Source organism: Fundulus heteroclitus, chromosome 8, assembly GCF_011125445.2.
Source record: "Fundulus heteroclitus isolate FHET01 chromosome 8, MU-UCD_Fhet_4.1, whole genome shotgun sequence".
Taxonomy (NCBI): Eukaryota; Metazoa; Chordata; class Actinopteri; order Cyprinodontiformes; family Fundulidae; genus Fundulus; species Fundulus heteroclitus.
The window spans coordinates 28777157-28789803 of record NC_046368.1 but is presented as its reverse complement, the minus strand read 5'-3'; the positions used below and the strand labels follow the sequence as shown (position 1 = coordinate 28789803).

The 12647-nt window shown below is 40.0% G+C and overlaps 1 protein-coding gene across 5 annotated transcripts in view; it reads left to right on the top strand.

The window, feature by feature from the left end:
• Nucleotides 1-3630, top strand: part of LOC105931089 (membrane-associated phosphatidylinositol transfer protein 2) — a 98783-nt gene extending 95153 nt beyond the window's left edge. For all 5 annotated transcript variants that reach the window (XM_036140519.1, XM_036140520.1, XM_012869607.3 and 2 more), the window contains 3 exons: nt 26-209; nt 1028-1156; nt 1568-3630. In XM_036140519.1, coding sequence (XP_035996412.1) covers nt 26-209; nt 1028-1156; nt 1568-1912 — 658 coding nt within the window. In that variant the 3' untranslated portion in view covers nt 1913-3630. The remainder of the gene's footprint in view (nt 1-25; nt 210-1027; nt 1157-1567) is intronic.
• Nucleotides 3631-12647: the final 9017 nt, after the last annotated feature.

Sequence of the window (12647 nt, the reverse complement as noted above, 5' to 3'; positions counted from 1 at the left end):
TTAACACCTTGCGCTTTGATTCCAGGTACTGGCAGGACCTGGGCTACCTGATCGTGTACGTGACGGGTCGCCCTGACATGCAGAAGCAGCGCGTGGTGGCCTGGCTCTCCCAGCACAACTTTCCGCACGGCATCGTGTCCTTCTGCGATGGGCTCGTTCACGACCCGCTCAGGCATAAGGCCAACTTCCTCAAATGTCTCATCAATGAGGTAAGGGAAGCTGGAATGGGTCGGAGGCAGACACATCCCTGATAAAACCATTACTATAGCAAATAGTATAGATAGAACTATTGTTCCCTATATACAGTAAGTTAAATCATGTTGTCGAATTAAACGCACAGGCCTAAATTTATTTTATTGGGATTTTATGTGACGCATCAACACAAAATACAGCATAATTGCAAAAATAATGGTAAATGTCTCCTAGTGCATTCACTGACCGCTAAGGCAAGGCAAGGCAAGGCAAGGCAAGGCAAGGCAAATTTATTTATATAGCACAATTCAGTACAAGGACAATGCAAAGCGCTTTACATGATTAAGGTATAGCAAAATAAAACAGAATAAAAGCAAGTAGGAATAAAATGTAGATAGAAAAACACGCATCCACTTACCGAAATCATTGATTAATTGCACAAAAACACAGCATACGTACAGCAAAAGATGGACACACGGACACGGACAACATTCAACAGCCTAACAGCTATTTATTTGTTAGACCCAAATCCAATTAAGAGTCTATGACCAGACCTAAAAATGTACGTTCAGAGAGACTCTCCATCCAACGTGACTGAGTTTGAGCTACGTTGCAAAGTCGAATGTGTAAAGTAACGACGCTGGTGGAGACGTACCTTAAAATGCTTCTCATTGAACATACTACTACTTCAGATGTGGCCAAAATATGTAAACACAAAGGAGCGCCACTTGCTTGGCAGCGGTTTTAGCAACATAACTCTGTTTGCATGCTTTGTGCATGTGCAAAAAGCTTTTGAATGGACCTGCTAGTATTGAAAACGTACTTCCTTGTGTAGGCCCACATGAAGATCTTTGCTGCCTACGGCTCCACCAAGGACATCTCTGTGTACTCGTCTATCGGCCTGCCCCCCTCTCAGATCTACATTGTAGGGAGGCCTACCAAGAAGTTGCAGCAACAGTGCCAGGTACGGCAGAAACCCTAATTATATGTCCCGAGTCGACTTACTGCAGGAAAGACTAGCAGACAATTCCTTTGGTGTTCTGCTGTGGGAGTCTGTACCAGTTACCCAGAATGTGCCTTAAAGTCAATGTTTTGTGTTGATAATGTAAAAAGGCTAATACATTACCAGAGGAGCATTTAGAAATCCTACCAAAAACCAAAAACCGATAGATCAGATGTTGAAAGGGCTGCATGCTGAATCTACAGATTTCTTTGTAAAACCACAAGCTAAGAAAACCATGGAACTCGTCAATAACCCTGGAGGAAAACTTCTTAGCCTCAGAGATTATTTCGCTGTTTACACATAGGTACTGTAAGTATAAAGCATAGTGGCTGCTGTCTGTCCTTAATCCTGATCACCTCACATCTCCTCCAGTTTATTCCGGACGGCTACGCGTCCCACCTGTCCCAGCTGGAGTACAACCAAAGGTCTCGTCCAGCCAAGTCCACGACCACCCGCATGGTCCTCCGGAAGGGCAGCTTCGCTCTCGGTGCCGCCGGAGGAGATTTCCTCCGCAAACGCAACCACATCTTTCGCACCATTTCCTCCCAGCAGCCCGGAGGCTCGGGGTCCGGCTCGGCCAGCCAGCCCGTACGGACTGAGCGCACGCTGAGCCAGTGCGAGGGAGAGCATGAGCGGTCGTTCGCAACCGCCACCCAGAGGAGTATGAGCATAGCAGCAGGGTGCTGGGGCCGCGGCAACAAGGAGGTCCCCAAGTAAAGTTTACACAAGGAAGGAAGGACCCGGCCTGGGCCGCCATGGGTTCTGGACGGATCTGGATGGATGTTTAGGTTTGTAGCTGGTTTGTAGAGGAACGGCATGCAGAGGGATCTTCCCAGGGGGAGCAGACTTCTAAAGCCAAGCTGGGAGGCAGAGGCCAAAAATGTTGTGTAGCATGATTCTCTTACTGTCAGACTTTTATAAGATGCATCACTTTAAAAAAAAGATGAAATATTGTAAGCCTTAAATTGATCTCGTTCAACGGGACCCCTTCCATTCCCCTCTCCAAAGGACAACTCCTGTCCAAGCATTCACGCTCATGAGCTCAGGACTGTTTCATCCTCAGTCAACCACAAGTCTGAGGCCAAGTTTATTTGGCTTTCACCTCAACTTCTGTCCTACTGTTTCAAACCACACCACCCACGATGGCTGGCAAGAAGCACACCCGTATGAATCCAAAAGGATATAAAAAAGAAAAGGAAAAGCAGATAGTTTTGGTTCTTTTGGAAACATGAATGAAGAACGAATACGTCCCTCATATTCACCACTATGGATGAAGAACTTAGGGAAAATTTAAAAAAAATTAATTAGAATTTTATCTTTAGGCAATTTTCATGGATAGTCTATTGCAGAAGCAAATGGTTTTGTCTAATTGCTGTAGTCATAAATGCGCTAAACATCATATAATTAATGGTATTATAGCCTATTTCTTACTAAAAACCTTGTCTTTCTAATAACTTTTAAGTGACCTCCTTTGAGTGTGTATTGGAGATATATAACCTGATTTCCTAACAGTAGACAATGAGTTAATTATAGAATACTGTTAAAGCAGGTACCAAACCTCCCCCATATGCCTGTTCCCTTTTATCGTCAAACAAATAAATTAATAAATAAATCAGCATGAGTGCCCCCTAAAGTTTGAATTGCAATTCAAAGATTCCAACCCTGACCTCACAATCAAATATGGCTGTCCAGATAAAAGAAGTTGGAATTACTGCATTATTTAACTATTGGATAAACTACAATTAACAATTACAATTACATTTTTATTTGTGAGCATTACACAAAAGAAATAATAGTGTAAACTAGGATGCTGCACTGTAGTTACAGCAGATGTTAGTAAAACACATGACCGAGGTAGTTCCAAAGTGTAGGGGTTTTAACCCACAGTGTGTTGGCCTGTTTCCTTTTTGGTGTATGATCTTCCTCATCATCAGCCGATTGTGATGATGGCAGAGCAGAAAATTGTGAATCGTGATCAACTCATTAATTGATCTTTTTGTGTTAAAAAAACAACAACAAAAGAACTAAAATATCTTCTAAATTTGAAATTGCAACTTGGAAACTTGAAGACTCAAAACCTGACCTATTAAATCCAGTATGGCTACCTGCGTATAAAAAGTAGTTATAGCCTCATAATACATTTTTGGAAAGATCATGATAACATTTTCACGCTTTACTAGTTTTAGTTTCTAAAAAAGGAAAAACACCATATTTGTGCGTGTTTTTTTTTTTTCTGGCAGTGTAAAAAGTATTTCCTAAAACTTCTTTCCATTTTACGAAAAAGTCAGGGTTTTGAAGTAGAAACCAATTAGCTGGAACTGACCTTTAAAGCCTGTCTTGCAATTTTCTACACCAACCCAGGCCTCAAAATGCTAAATCCAATATGGCTGCCCAGTGTAAAACGTGGAGTTAGTGTCAGTAACAAACTATTTATTTACACTTGTGACTGTGTATTTCAGTTATCAGCAGTCATTGTGATTTCCAGCCTTTGGTTGTGAAGGCATGGTTGTGAAGTTTGAATGTGTAAAATCCTGAAGAATATATCTACGTGTATCGCTAATAGCGTTAGCTTTACCACTCTGTGCAAAGCCATTGATTTTCTGACTTCTTGCAACAAAATTAAAATGGCTGTGATCTCATTCCCAGATCCAGTTCCAGTTTCTGAGATAATCTCCAACAAATATGAAACCAAAACTGTCTGCTTTTCTATACGCTTAAAGCAAAAGTCTCTAATTGGAATAACTATTGCTATTAATGGAAGCTGAGTTAATGAACTGTGTTGGATCATATTGAAAAGCCCTTCTTGTCCCAGTCACAGAACAGGGATGTTTATCAGCCTCGGTTTGTTTCAATATACATTGCAGGAGCTTTGGAGATTTTAATCCCCCCCGTGTGAGACTCTGTGGTATTTTTCCTTTCTGTGTGGCCTCTTGGCCACCCCAGGCCTTAATATCCCACAAGACACTGACTCTACAGAGAGAACAGAAAGCAGAAAAAACAGGGCATGCAGCATTAAAGCAACAACTGAACTCCGCACAGTCCACAGCAACTATCCCTTTATATAATCATCCGCTTGCAATACCTCGGATCCACCTGCCCGTAGCGTTCTGTGTTCCGCTGCTGCAGCCGGGAGTCGGCTAGCTGGAGTTCCCAAGCTTTGTGCTCTTCGTGTTTCTGCAGTACAATATATGATGGACCCGGTGCGGCCGGCCGAGGACCGTAACGTGTGGAGCAGGAATTTCACATAGCTTTTATTGGAACGAGCCGAGGTCTGTACCAAAAGAACGAGCGGAAATGATTCCGCCTGAATGTTGCAAAGACTGGATTCTCCTGTCTGGGGTGAATGCTGAGATTTGGAGAATAGGCCCTGTGCTTCTCCTTCAACAAGATGATGTACTATGGTTTTGCTGCTTTTCTCTACTAAATTGTAGATTTTCATGCAAAATGGATGCTGGAAAAGAAGACACCTCATGTCTGATCAAGGAGCTCAGAGTGAAACAGATGATCCCTGATGATTTAAAGGAAGGGTCTGCAGGTTATTAGGCTTTAAAACAACAGTCAGGTGCCTGGATGAAGGCTAAAATGAGTTCTGTTTGCGACAGCCATTTTGTTTTGAACGGCAAAGCTATCCAGAATAGGATGTGCTTCCACTTTAAGTTATGGGGGAGGAAAAGCCTCAGTAGTGGGTGAAAATTTTAAATCTGGCGTTTACAGGAAAGAGTTAATCGCCATAAGCCCCGTTTATTGATAGGATGGAGGGAGCCACTCTCGACTGCCAGGTTTTGTCACGGACATAGAATAAAAGCCTAACCAACTAAAGCTTGAGAACACATATGCATCCAATAAAATAATTACCATATAGTAATGATATTTCTTTGAGGTGAACCCATGTTTAGGATTATTCAATCAATTAATGATTTGGTTTGCCAGATCTAAACTTTTTATTTTAAAGTGGACCTATTATGCATTTTTGCGTCTCTGCTGCCTCTAGAAACAACAAAGCAACAACAAACAACAACAACATTTTCACGTCTATAAAGTGTGCGTAAACATTGAGTTGGGGGGGGGGGTGGCCAGCTACAGCTTATTTACATAAAATGAGCAAATAAGGAGGGCATATGCAGTTAGCTGACTAGACAGATATCTAGCTTAAATACTGGTCATGCCGGTCATGTTAAAAGTGCATAGTGCAAGTTTTTAAGTTAGATATTATTTATTTTCTACAAATTGCCTGACATGTAAAATGAGTTAGCCTCTATTTACTGCAGTTGCCTCTAAAGGCTGAATGTTCAGTTCATGAGAGAGTAATTCAAGCCAAATCCTTTAGGCGTGCACATGGGTGTGACACGCTGCACACTCTTGTTCACCTGGCTAATTTGTTGAGCCCCCGTCACGTCACCACTGCGGGAACTTTGGCTAAATTCAGTATTCATAATTTTCTTACCTCAGAAGACATGACGCCTCTAAACAAAAGATCTGTGCGGTCACTGCAACGGATGATTTCCCCCTTCTCCCATGCATGGGCACAACACTGGTGTAATTTCAGCCCATCGCCAGAGGGGGCAGACGTCTGCAAAAATCCCAGCACTTACGCAATGCTCCTTTAAAGACAGACTTTTAGAGTGAAAATGTTCCAACAGGCAAAAAAATGCCAACTGGACTAAGTTTATTTAAGGTTTTTTTTTAGTCACAACGACCAAAGTGCTTTCACTCAATCGCATAAACATTCAAACACAGAGATTTCAAACAAGAATGTATAACATGATATATCCATAAATGCATCTGAAATAACATCACCTATAAAGATTATTTTAGGTTGTTTAGATTTTGGTACAAAGCCTTACCCTTATGAAAATGTAGTTTATTTAAATGTACTATAAGTAGTTATTTCATACTTAAAATGAGGCAGTGTACTTGAAGTTCACTTTCTATAAACTATATTTCATATACTTAACAACAGTATAGTGAAGTATGCTTGACTTAGTCTTAGACTTCTGTTTATACTTTTCAGTATAAGTACTTTAACACTAACACTATTAACACTTATGCTTCGGGTAGGGTTAGTATAAGACTTAAGCTTATATCTATACTTAAGTATACTTAATAAAATAAACGTCAAGTACGGCATATCACTGTTTGCTAACGGTAAGCCAAAGTAGAGAATGAACCCCCAGTCATTTTAGTCATTGTTTTCGAGTAATTGGGCTTATTTTGTTGGGTTTACACCGTCTTGCTGTTGTGCTTTTCATTGAGCGACACTTATTTCAAGGTGATATGAGCTGGGTAATTAGTGGGATGCTTGTTCCACACAAATTTGTCCTGTTTATAAGTGCTGGGGGAGTTTAGGATCCTTCTTTCACCCAAGTGAAGGACAAGACACAGCAACGGGTGGGGGAGGGATGTTACATAGTTAGTCTTTGTGCCATACAACCCAAGAAACATCTAAGGACTTTCTTGTATTGCAGCAGAAGGACTTTAAGCTTTATAAAGGATTAGATAGAACTATAGATGGTTTAGAAACTATAAATATAACCTTGATGTCAATACCTGGCCCATGAACATTGGTTCGGATTGAGAGGAGTGGGTGGTTAAGGTCAGAAAAACGTCATACGAGTACCAACACACCAACATATACCAGTTTCCACTAAATGCATCCCCCCTCACTTAGACTGGAAGTGCATTTGAGAGACAAAAGCTTAAAAATGAGCGCCTGACTGTAATACAGTTTAATTCAGTTCAGCCTCGTAAGTAATATGGAAGGAATGGGTTTAACTAGTCGGTATAACTAAAGAGACCTTCCTCCAGGCATGTGAGAGGTTTTGGAGGATGGATAAGTGGAGCAGCTGCAGAAGCTGTAGCTTCAGACGTCTATCTGTTTCCACTCTGTGCGATCAGCAATGTCTTCAACCCACAACAAAAGCCAAAATCATTCTCTAATACTGTAGTGAATCAACTGTTTAACCTCATTGTTTATTTTTTGCACTAGATTACAGAGAGTATGTAATAGGTATTGTTTTTGTCACTATGTTTTTGACACCTCTGTGGTGAAAACCTGTGATTAATGCCAGGGTAAACTTACTGTGTATGTTTTGCATAGAGCTGAAAACAATGTTGGTATAATGAATGTGCCAAACTGTGGCTGGATCCTAACATGGGAGTATTTAGACCAAGAGTTTAAAAAAATATGACTCCATGGAACCTGAATCAGACGGCATCTTTTTGGTATTGATGTACTTTGGTCATCAAGCGTTTCTAGTCTTCAGGACTACATTTCCCAGAGTATCAGGAGTTTACATACCCTCATGGTGAATACGATTAGGTTGGGGCTTTGAACACTTTAACTGAACTGAACCATTCCTTTTCCAGGGTTGAATGATCATGCAATTTTAAAGCCAAGCTTTGATTTTAAATTGCACAATGTTAGATCATGCAGGCTGAATAATGTTGGAATATTGCGACGATGATGATATAATTGGCGACGAAACTACCAATAATTCCTCCACGTGTCTGTGTGAGCATCCGCTGCAGGGACACGGAATCCAGGTGGCTAAGTGTATTATGGGCCTAGTGAAGTGTGAATTAATGACACTTTGAATATAACAATTGATAATGCTTCACTCTAAACAGTCTTTTGTGTGATTAGCATTGCACACACAATGATTTTTACACAGTGTGAAACCCTAGAGCATAAAATTGCCTTTATTGTGGATTTTCTTTAATCCACACATGGTCATAATTACAGATACAGGCTGGATAACTGGCCCTTTGTGGTGTGCATATGGATCATATGCTGTTTGTGACCTTAAAGGAGCTTCTGGCACAATTCTAGCTGACAATCTTGAGTTTAAAACAACACATTGTCAGTAAGGTTGAAGTCAGGTGTCTGGCAATGCTGATCCATAACCCTACAGAGGACATAATATGATTTTTTTCCCCCCCAAATAACCTTCTGATGTGTACTTGCCGTCTCTAGGAATGCAGAAAAGTTGAAAGTAGTCTGTCGAGGAGCTGCATGGATATCTTTATATTCTTTTTGGGTCATATTTTTCAAGCTCTTCGTTTTTCTCTATTATCTGTTACCTTTTTTTGAACAATTATATCACAGTATTTGCTGCGAAGATGCCAAACAAGGTCAAGGACTTCCCCCTTAACCAATTCTGCGAATCTGCCATTTTTATTTTTTCTGACGCGATATTGTGGTCCAAGCTGAAGGATGCCAAAGCTGCAAGTAGATAAGTTCAGTTGTTGGGTGTATTAACCCACATAATTCCTTACAGCATACTACAAAACTAGCTGGAGTGGAATGCTCTACGACTTGGAGCGGGTGGGAAGAAGTGTCTCATTTAGATTTAAAGAGACGGCGCTAAAATAAGTTGCTCTCAGACGCACCACAGAACAGGGACAGAAGAGGGGCTGTGGGGCAACAATAGCAAGGAATTCAAACCAAAGCTTTGGAGTTTCACTTTATATCGACCACAGCTGAAGGATTTCGATGTGAAAAGGAAGGCATTAAAAAGCATGATATGTCCCCTTTAATGTTGCTCTTTCAAAATGAATTTTGATGTTTGCTTGGGTTTAACATCCTCTCAGATCCAGGTTTCTGTCAAGTAGTTTCTGATTTGTAGGTAAAATTGGAGAATTTGGAGGTAGACCTCCTTTTTCCTTGTTTCATCCTCTTTGTGCCGCTAAACAGCTCCACAGCTTGAAGCTGCCACCGCCATGCTTGACACTCCGTAGTGGTCTTAAGGTTAATATCCGTAATGTAGTAAGATAAGATAAGAATTCTTGCAATTGATGCTTAAATCATTTCATTATGGCCAAATCTGAGCATAAAGCTTTTCACTAGAAGGCTTTCGTCTTGTCTGCAATTTTCACTCCAGCTTGAAGATGTGGGTTTTAGGGTCGATACATGGTTGCTCAGCACCTACTCAGTTCATGTGGATGTAAAACTGTGCCGGCCTCTGTAGGTCCTTGCTTTTTCCCAAACATCTAAAGAAGCCTCCTTTTATCTGAGTTTGTGTCTTCTCCTAAATGTTGTGGAAAACATGCACTTTCATACAATAGTTGTACAAGAGTTTAACTACAAAATAATTTTCTAACTTGTAGGTTTAATATTGGGAGCTCCAAAGGTCCTGTAAAAAAGGTCCTTTTAACGCAGGCAACAAGTAGTCAAGCTTGATCACCAACTAAAAGTCAAAAGCACTTGGCTTTGGGAAATTAGAAGCTCTTTAATAACCTTAAGCACTGCTTAATAAAAACACGTGGGCTAACACATGTACATATTTGAAGATGTATGCATAATTTTGACTCTTTGCAAATTAGTAATTAGTATTAAAAAATAGACAAGTCATTTATAGTTGTGCACCTGATTCTTGTTTTTTTTTTAAATCGCTAAAGTTGCCTAATCATTCCATCCTGGATAAAGAACGGTTCATAAGAAAAACAAAGTTGAGCTGACATTCGTGGTTGTGTAAATCTCTGACTATAACTGTAAGTGTTTATCCTATTTTCCTCATTCAGTTGTTTGCATTTTGTCGGTTTAGTGAGGGAAGGATGTGCTGTTCTCATTGTTACTGATGCCATGATGCTGGGGGTCATGTTGGTTTAAATATGTTCCCACTAAGTAAAACCCACTGTAACGTCTGTATTTTCATTCCAGGCGGGTCGCCGATATGCTCTTCTTTAAATGATGTGGTACTGCAGCCACAGGACAAGCCTAATGTGAATATAAGCACACCTAAAGAAATCAACACAAATGGCTGAAAAGATTATTATTACAGTCGTTAGCTCTATTTTCTTTTTCTGCAAATTAGAGAAAGTATTTGAAGATTACTGAAATAAATCAAAAGCAGTTAGTATTTTTTTTTTTTTTTTATAAAACTGGCTTCATTGAAAACAATGCCTATAACCCATATTTGTTTAGACTTTTGAATCTTCCAAAAAAAAAAACAAAAAAAAAAAACACGTCGACATTGAATGAATACTTAGTTACTACTGTATGTGATAATCTGACTAAGGGTAAATCCCAGTGAAACTAAACGGTATAAACCGAGACAGGCGCAGTGATTTCAGAGCCGTTTCTCTGACAAGACTATAACTATTTTACATTTGTCAGTAATACTTATAGAATAAATATAAAAAAACAACAGCAATATGAGCTTCTCAGTGATTTGCGTTAGGCACGGGCCGGTTATCGATAGGCCGGTATGATGAGGTTTTAATCAGGTCGTCCCAAAGCCGCTGAAATATTCCCCCCCTCACGCTGTTTCTGCTATTTGAAGCTCCTTTAATGAGACGCCGGAGAGTGAGCTGATGTTTCTCAGCTCCCCTCCCCCACCCGTTGCTGAACATTGCCAGGTCAGTTAGCCGAGTATTTGAGTAAATAACATGCTGCTGTGAAATGGCTGGGGTCTCCACTGAGGATCTCACACCGGCCCGTGCCTAATCCAGACGTTCCAGATGTTTGTGACTGAACCGATGTTCGTTCGCAGAGCTCTGAGGGTGCCCCCTATTCACTGCGGTATTTCGTCCACCCTGATAGAAGCTGCACGTTTGTGCGTCGTTGTTCTGCCATGCCTTACAGCGTTTTTTTCCCCGACAGAAATTAGTTTTCCTTTCAACCGTTTGGCTGCCGAGTTAAACGCCCATCTGGATTCCGCGTTCAGGAGCCACGGCTGCACCTGTGTAAATACTGTAAAGATGTATATGTAGAACCTTAATGGCTGAGAGTTATTTATTTTAGTTAAGGATCATGATGTTATTCCAGAGATTTCAGGTAAAATATATTTGAAATATGTAGCATTTTTTTTTTTTTTTTTTTTGGTTGTTGTCGTCCGTTTGACTCTCATTACGGCAGTGGAGCATGGAAGGATGTTGATTTCCATTTGCAATATTATTGTTCTGGTCCCAGGAGAGGCACGGTCTACCGCGACACAAGCTACTGGCAAACCATGCACACCACCTGCAGACAACTCTTTGTATTCAAACTACTGTTGACCTATGCTGTATCTCTAGTATTTTATAGGATTTCATGTAACAGTTTTTTCAACCTGGAGTATTTTACACAACCTTTGACTTATAACCAGAGACTGCTTTTATCAGTCACAGTAACGCGCATGGAAACTTAAACCCGATGACAAAGAGCTGTGTAACATTCTGCATGTCCTCTTTCGATTTGGAACTACTTAACGATTATACAGCAGTTGTTGTTCACCATTTCTCTGTTCCTCAATAAAATATCGATATGAGAAAAAAAGCATCTGCACATCATTTTTGAGTTTGCTGCAGTCATTTAGACCCTTTTAAGGTATTTTGTAAGTAAGTAAAATGTTCTTGAAATTAGTGTATTTTCCTTGATTTGAGCAGGTAAATAAAACTATTTGGCAATACGAGTATATTTGCGCCTAAAATTAGATAATTACATATCCTGTACTTGAGATAAGCTGATAGATAGGAATTGTTCCTATTTTAAGTGCAAAAATACTTTTTCCATTGGCAAAATTTTATTTACCTGCTCAAATTAAGCAAAAGTACATTCATTTCAAGAAAATTGTTCTTACTTTTAGTTCCTTTTTTTTGCAGTGTAGTATTATTTAGTGGTTAAAGGGGCAGTTCTGGAGTTTTTAAGAAATTTAATACTTCTCACATTGTTCAATAAAGCAGGAGATACAAGCCAGGTTTTATGAAATAATCACCCCTTCGGAGATATTTCCCCGTGTCTTGTATGATAAGGCAAATGTAAGATAGATATACTTCTAACGTGTTTTTTGCATAATGAAGAAGCCTGGTTACTCTGGCAGTTACATAGGAGAACATGTAAGCACCACGTAGACTTTTTTGTGGGAAGATCTAACTACTGCTACTCTATATAGCTCCTTTCATTTACTTATTTGTAATTAGTCGCTATGAAACAGACATGAAAATGTATTCATGGGGCAGTATTACTTCAGATTAGTACCGCTTTTAGTTTCCATGGCTCACTTCCCAGGGTGCCATTCCATCAGAGGGCAGCAGAAGAATTTGGGAGGACAAGAAATCCAAAGGAAATCTGTTGTTGGCGGCACAAACAATCTTGCTCTAGTTTGTTTTTGCATGTCCAGTGAACGAGGAGGGTCCCCTGCGCACTGTAAGAAAATATGGCTGTACACTGTGGGCAGCTAATGACGCTGGAGTGAGTGTCTGACATAGCTTCTGAGCAGGAACTAAATACATTTTTATTTTATCTTGAATCATTGACCCTTGATGGCACCACATGATGCCCTCAAGCCTTTTAAAAAAATAGTAAAACCCTCCAGTGAGCTGCATCTAAAATGTTATTCTATTTAGTTGCTCTTCCTTTTTAATCATATTTGTACTTACATAGATTTAAAATGATAAATGCATTAAAAACATGATTATATTACATAAAATAAGGTGAGCTCTGACTCTTCTAGTTCAAAGAACAGCACAGGTA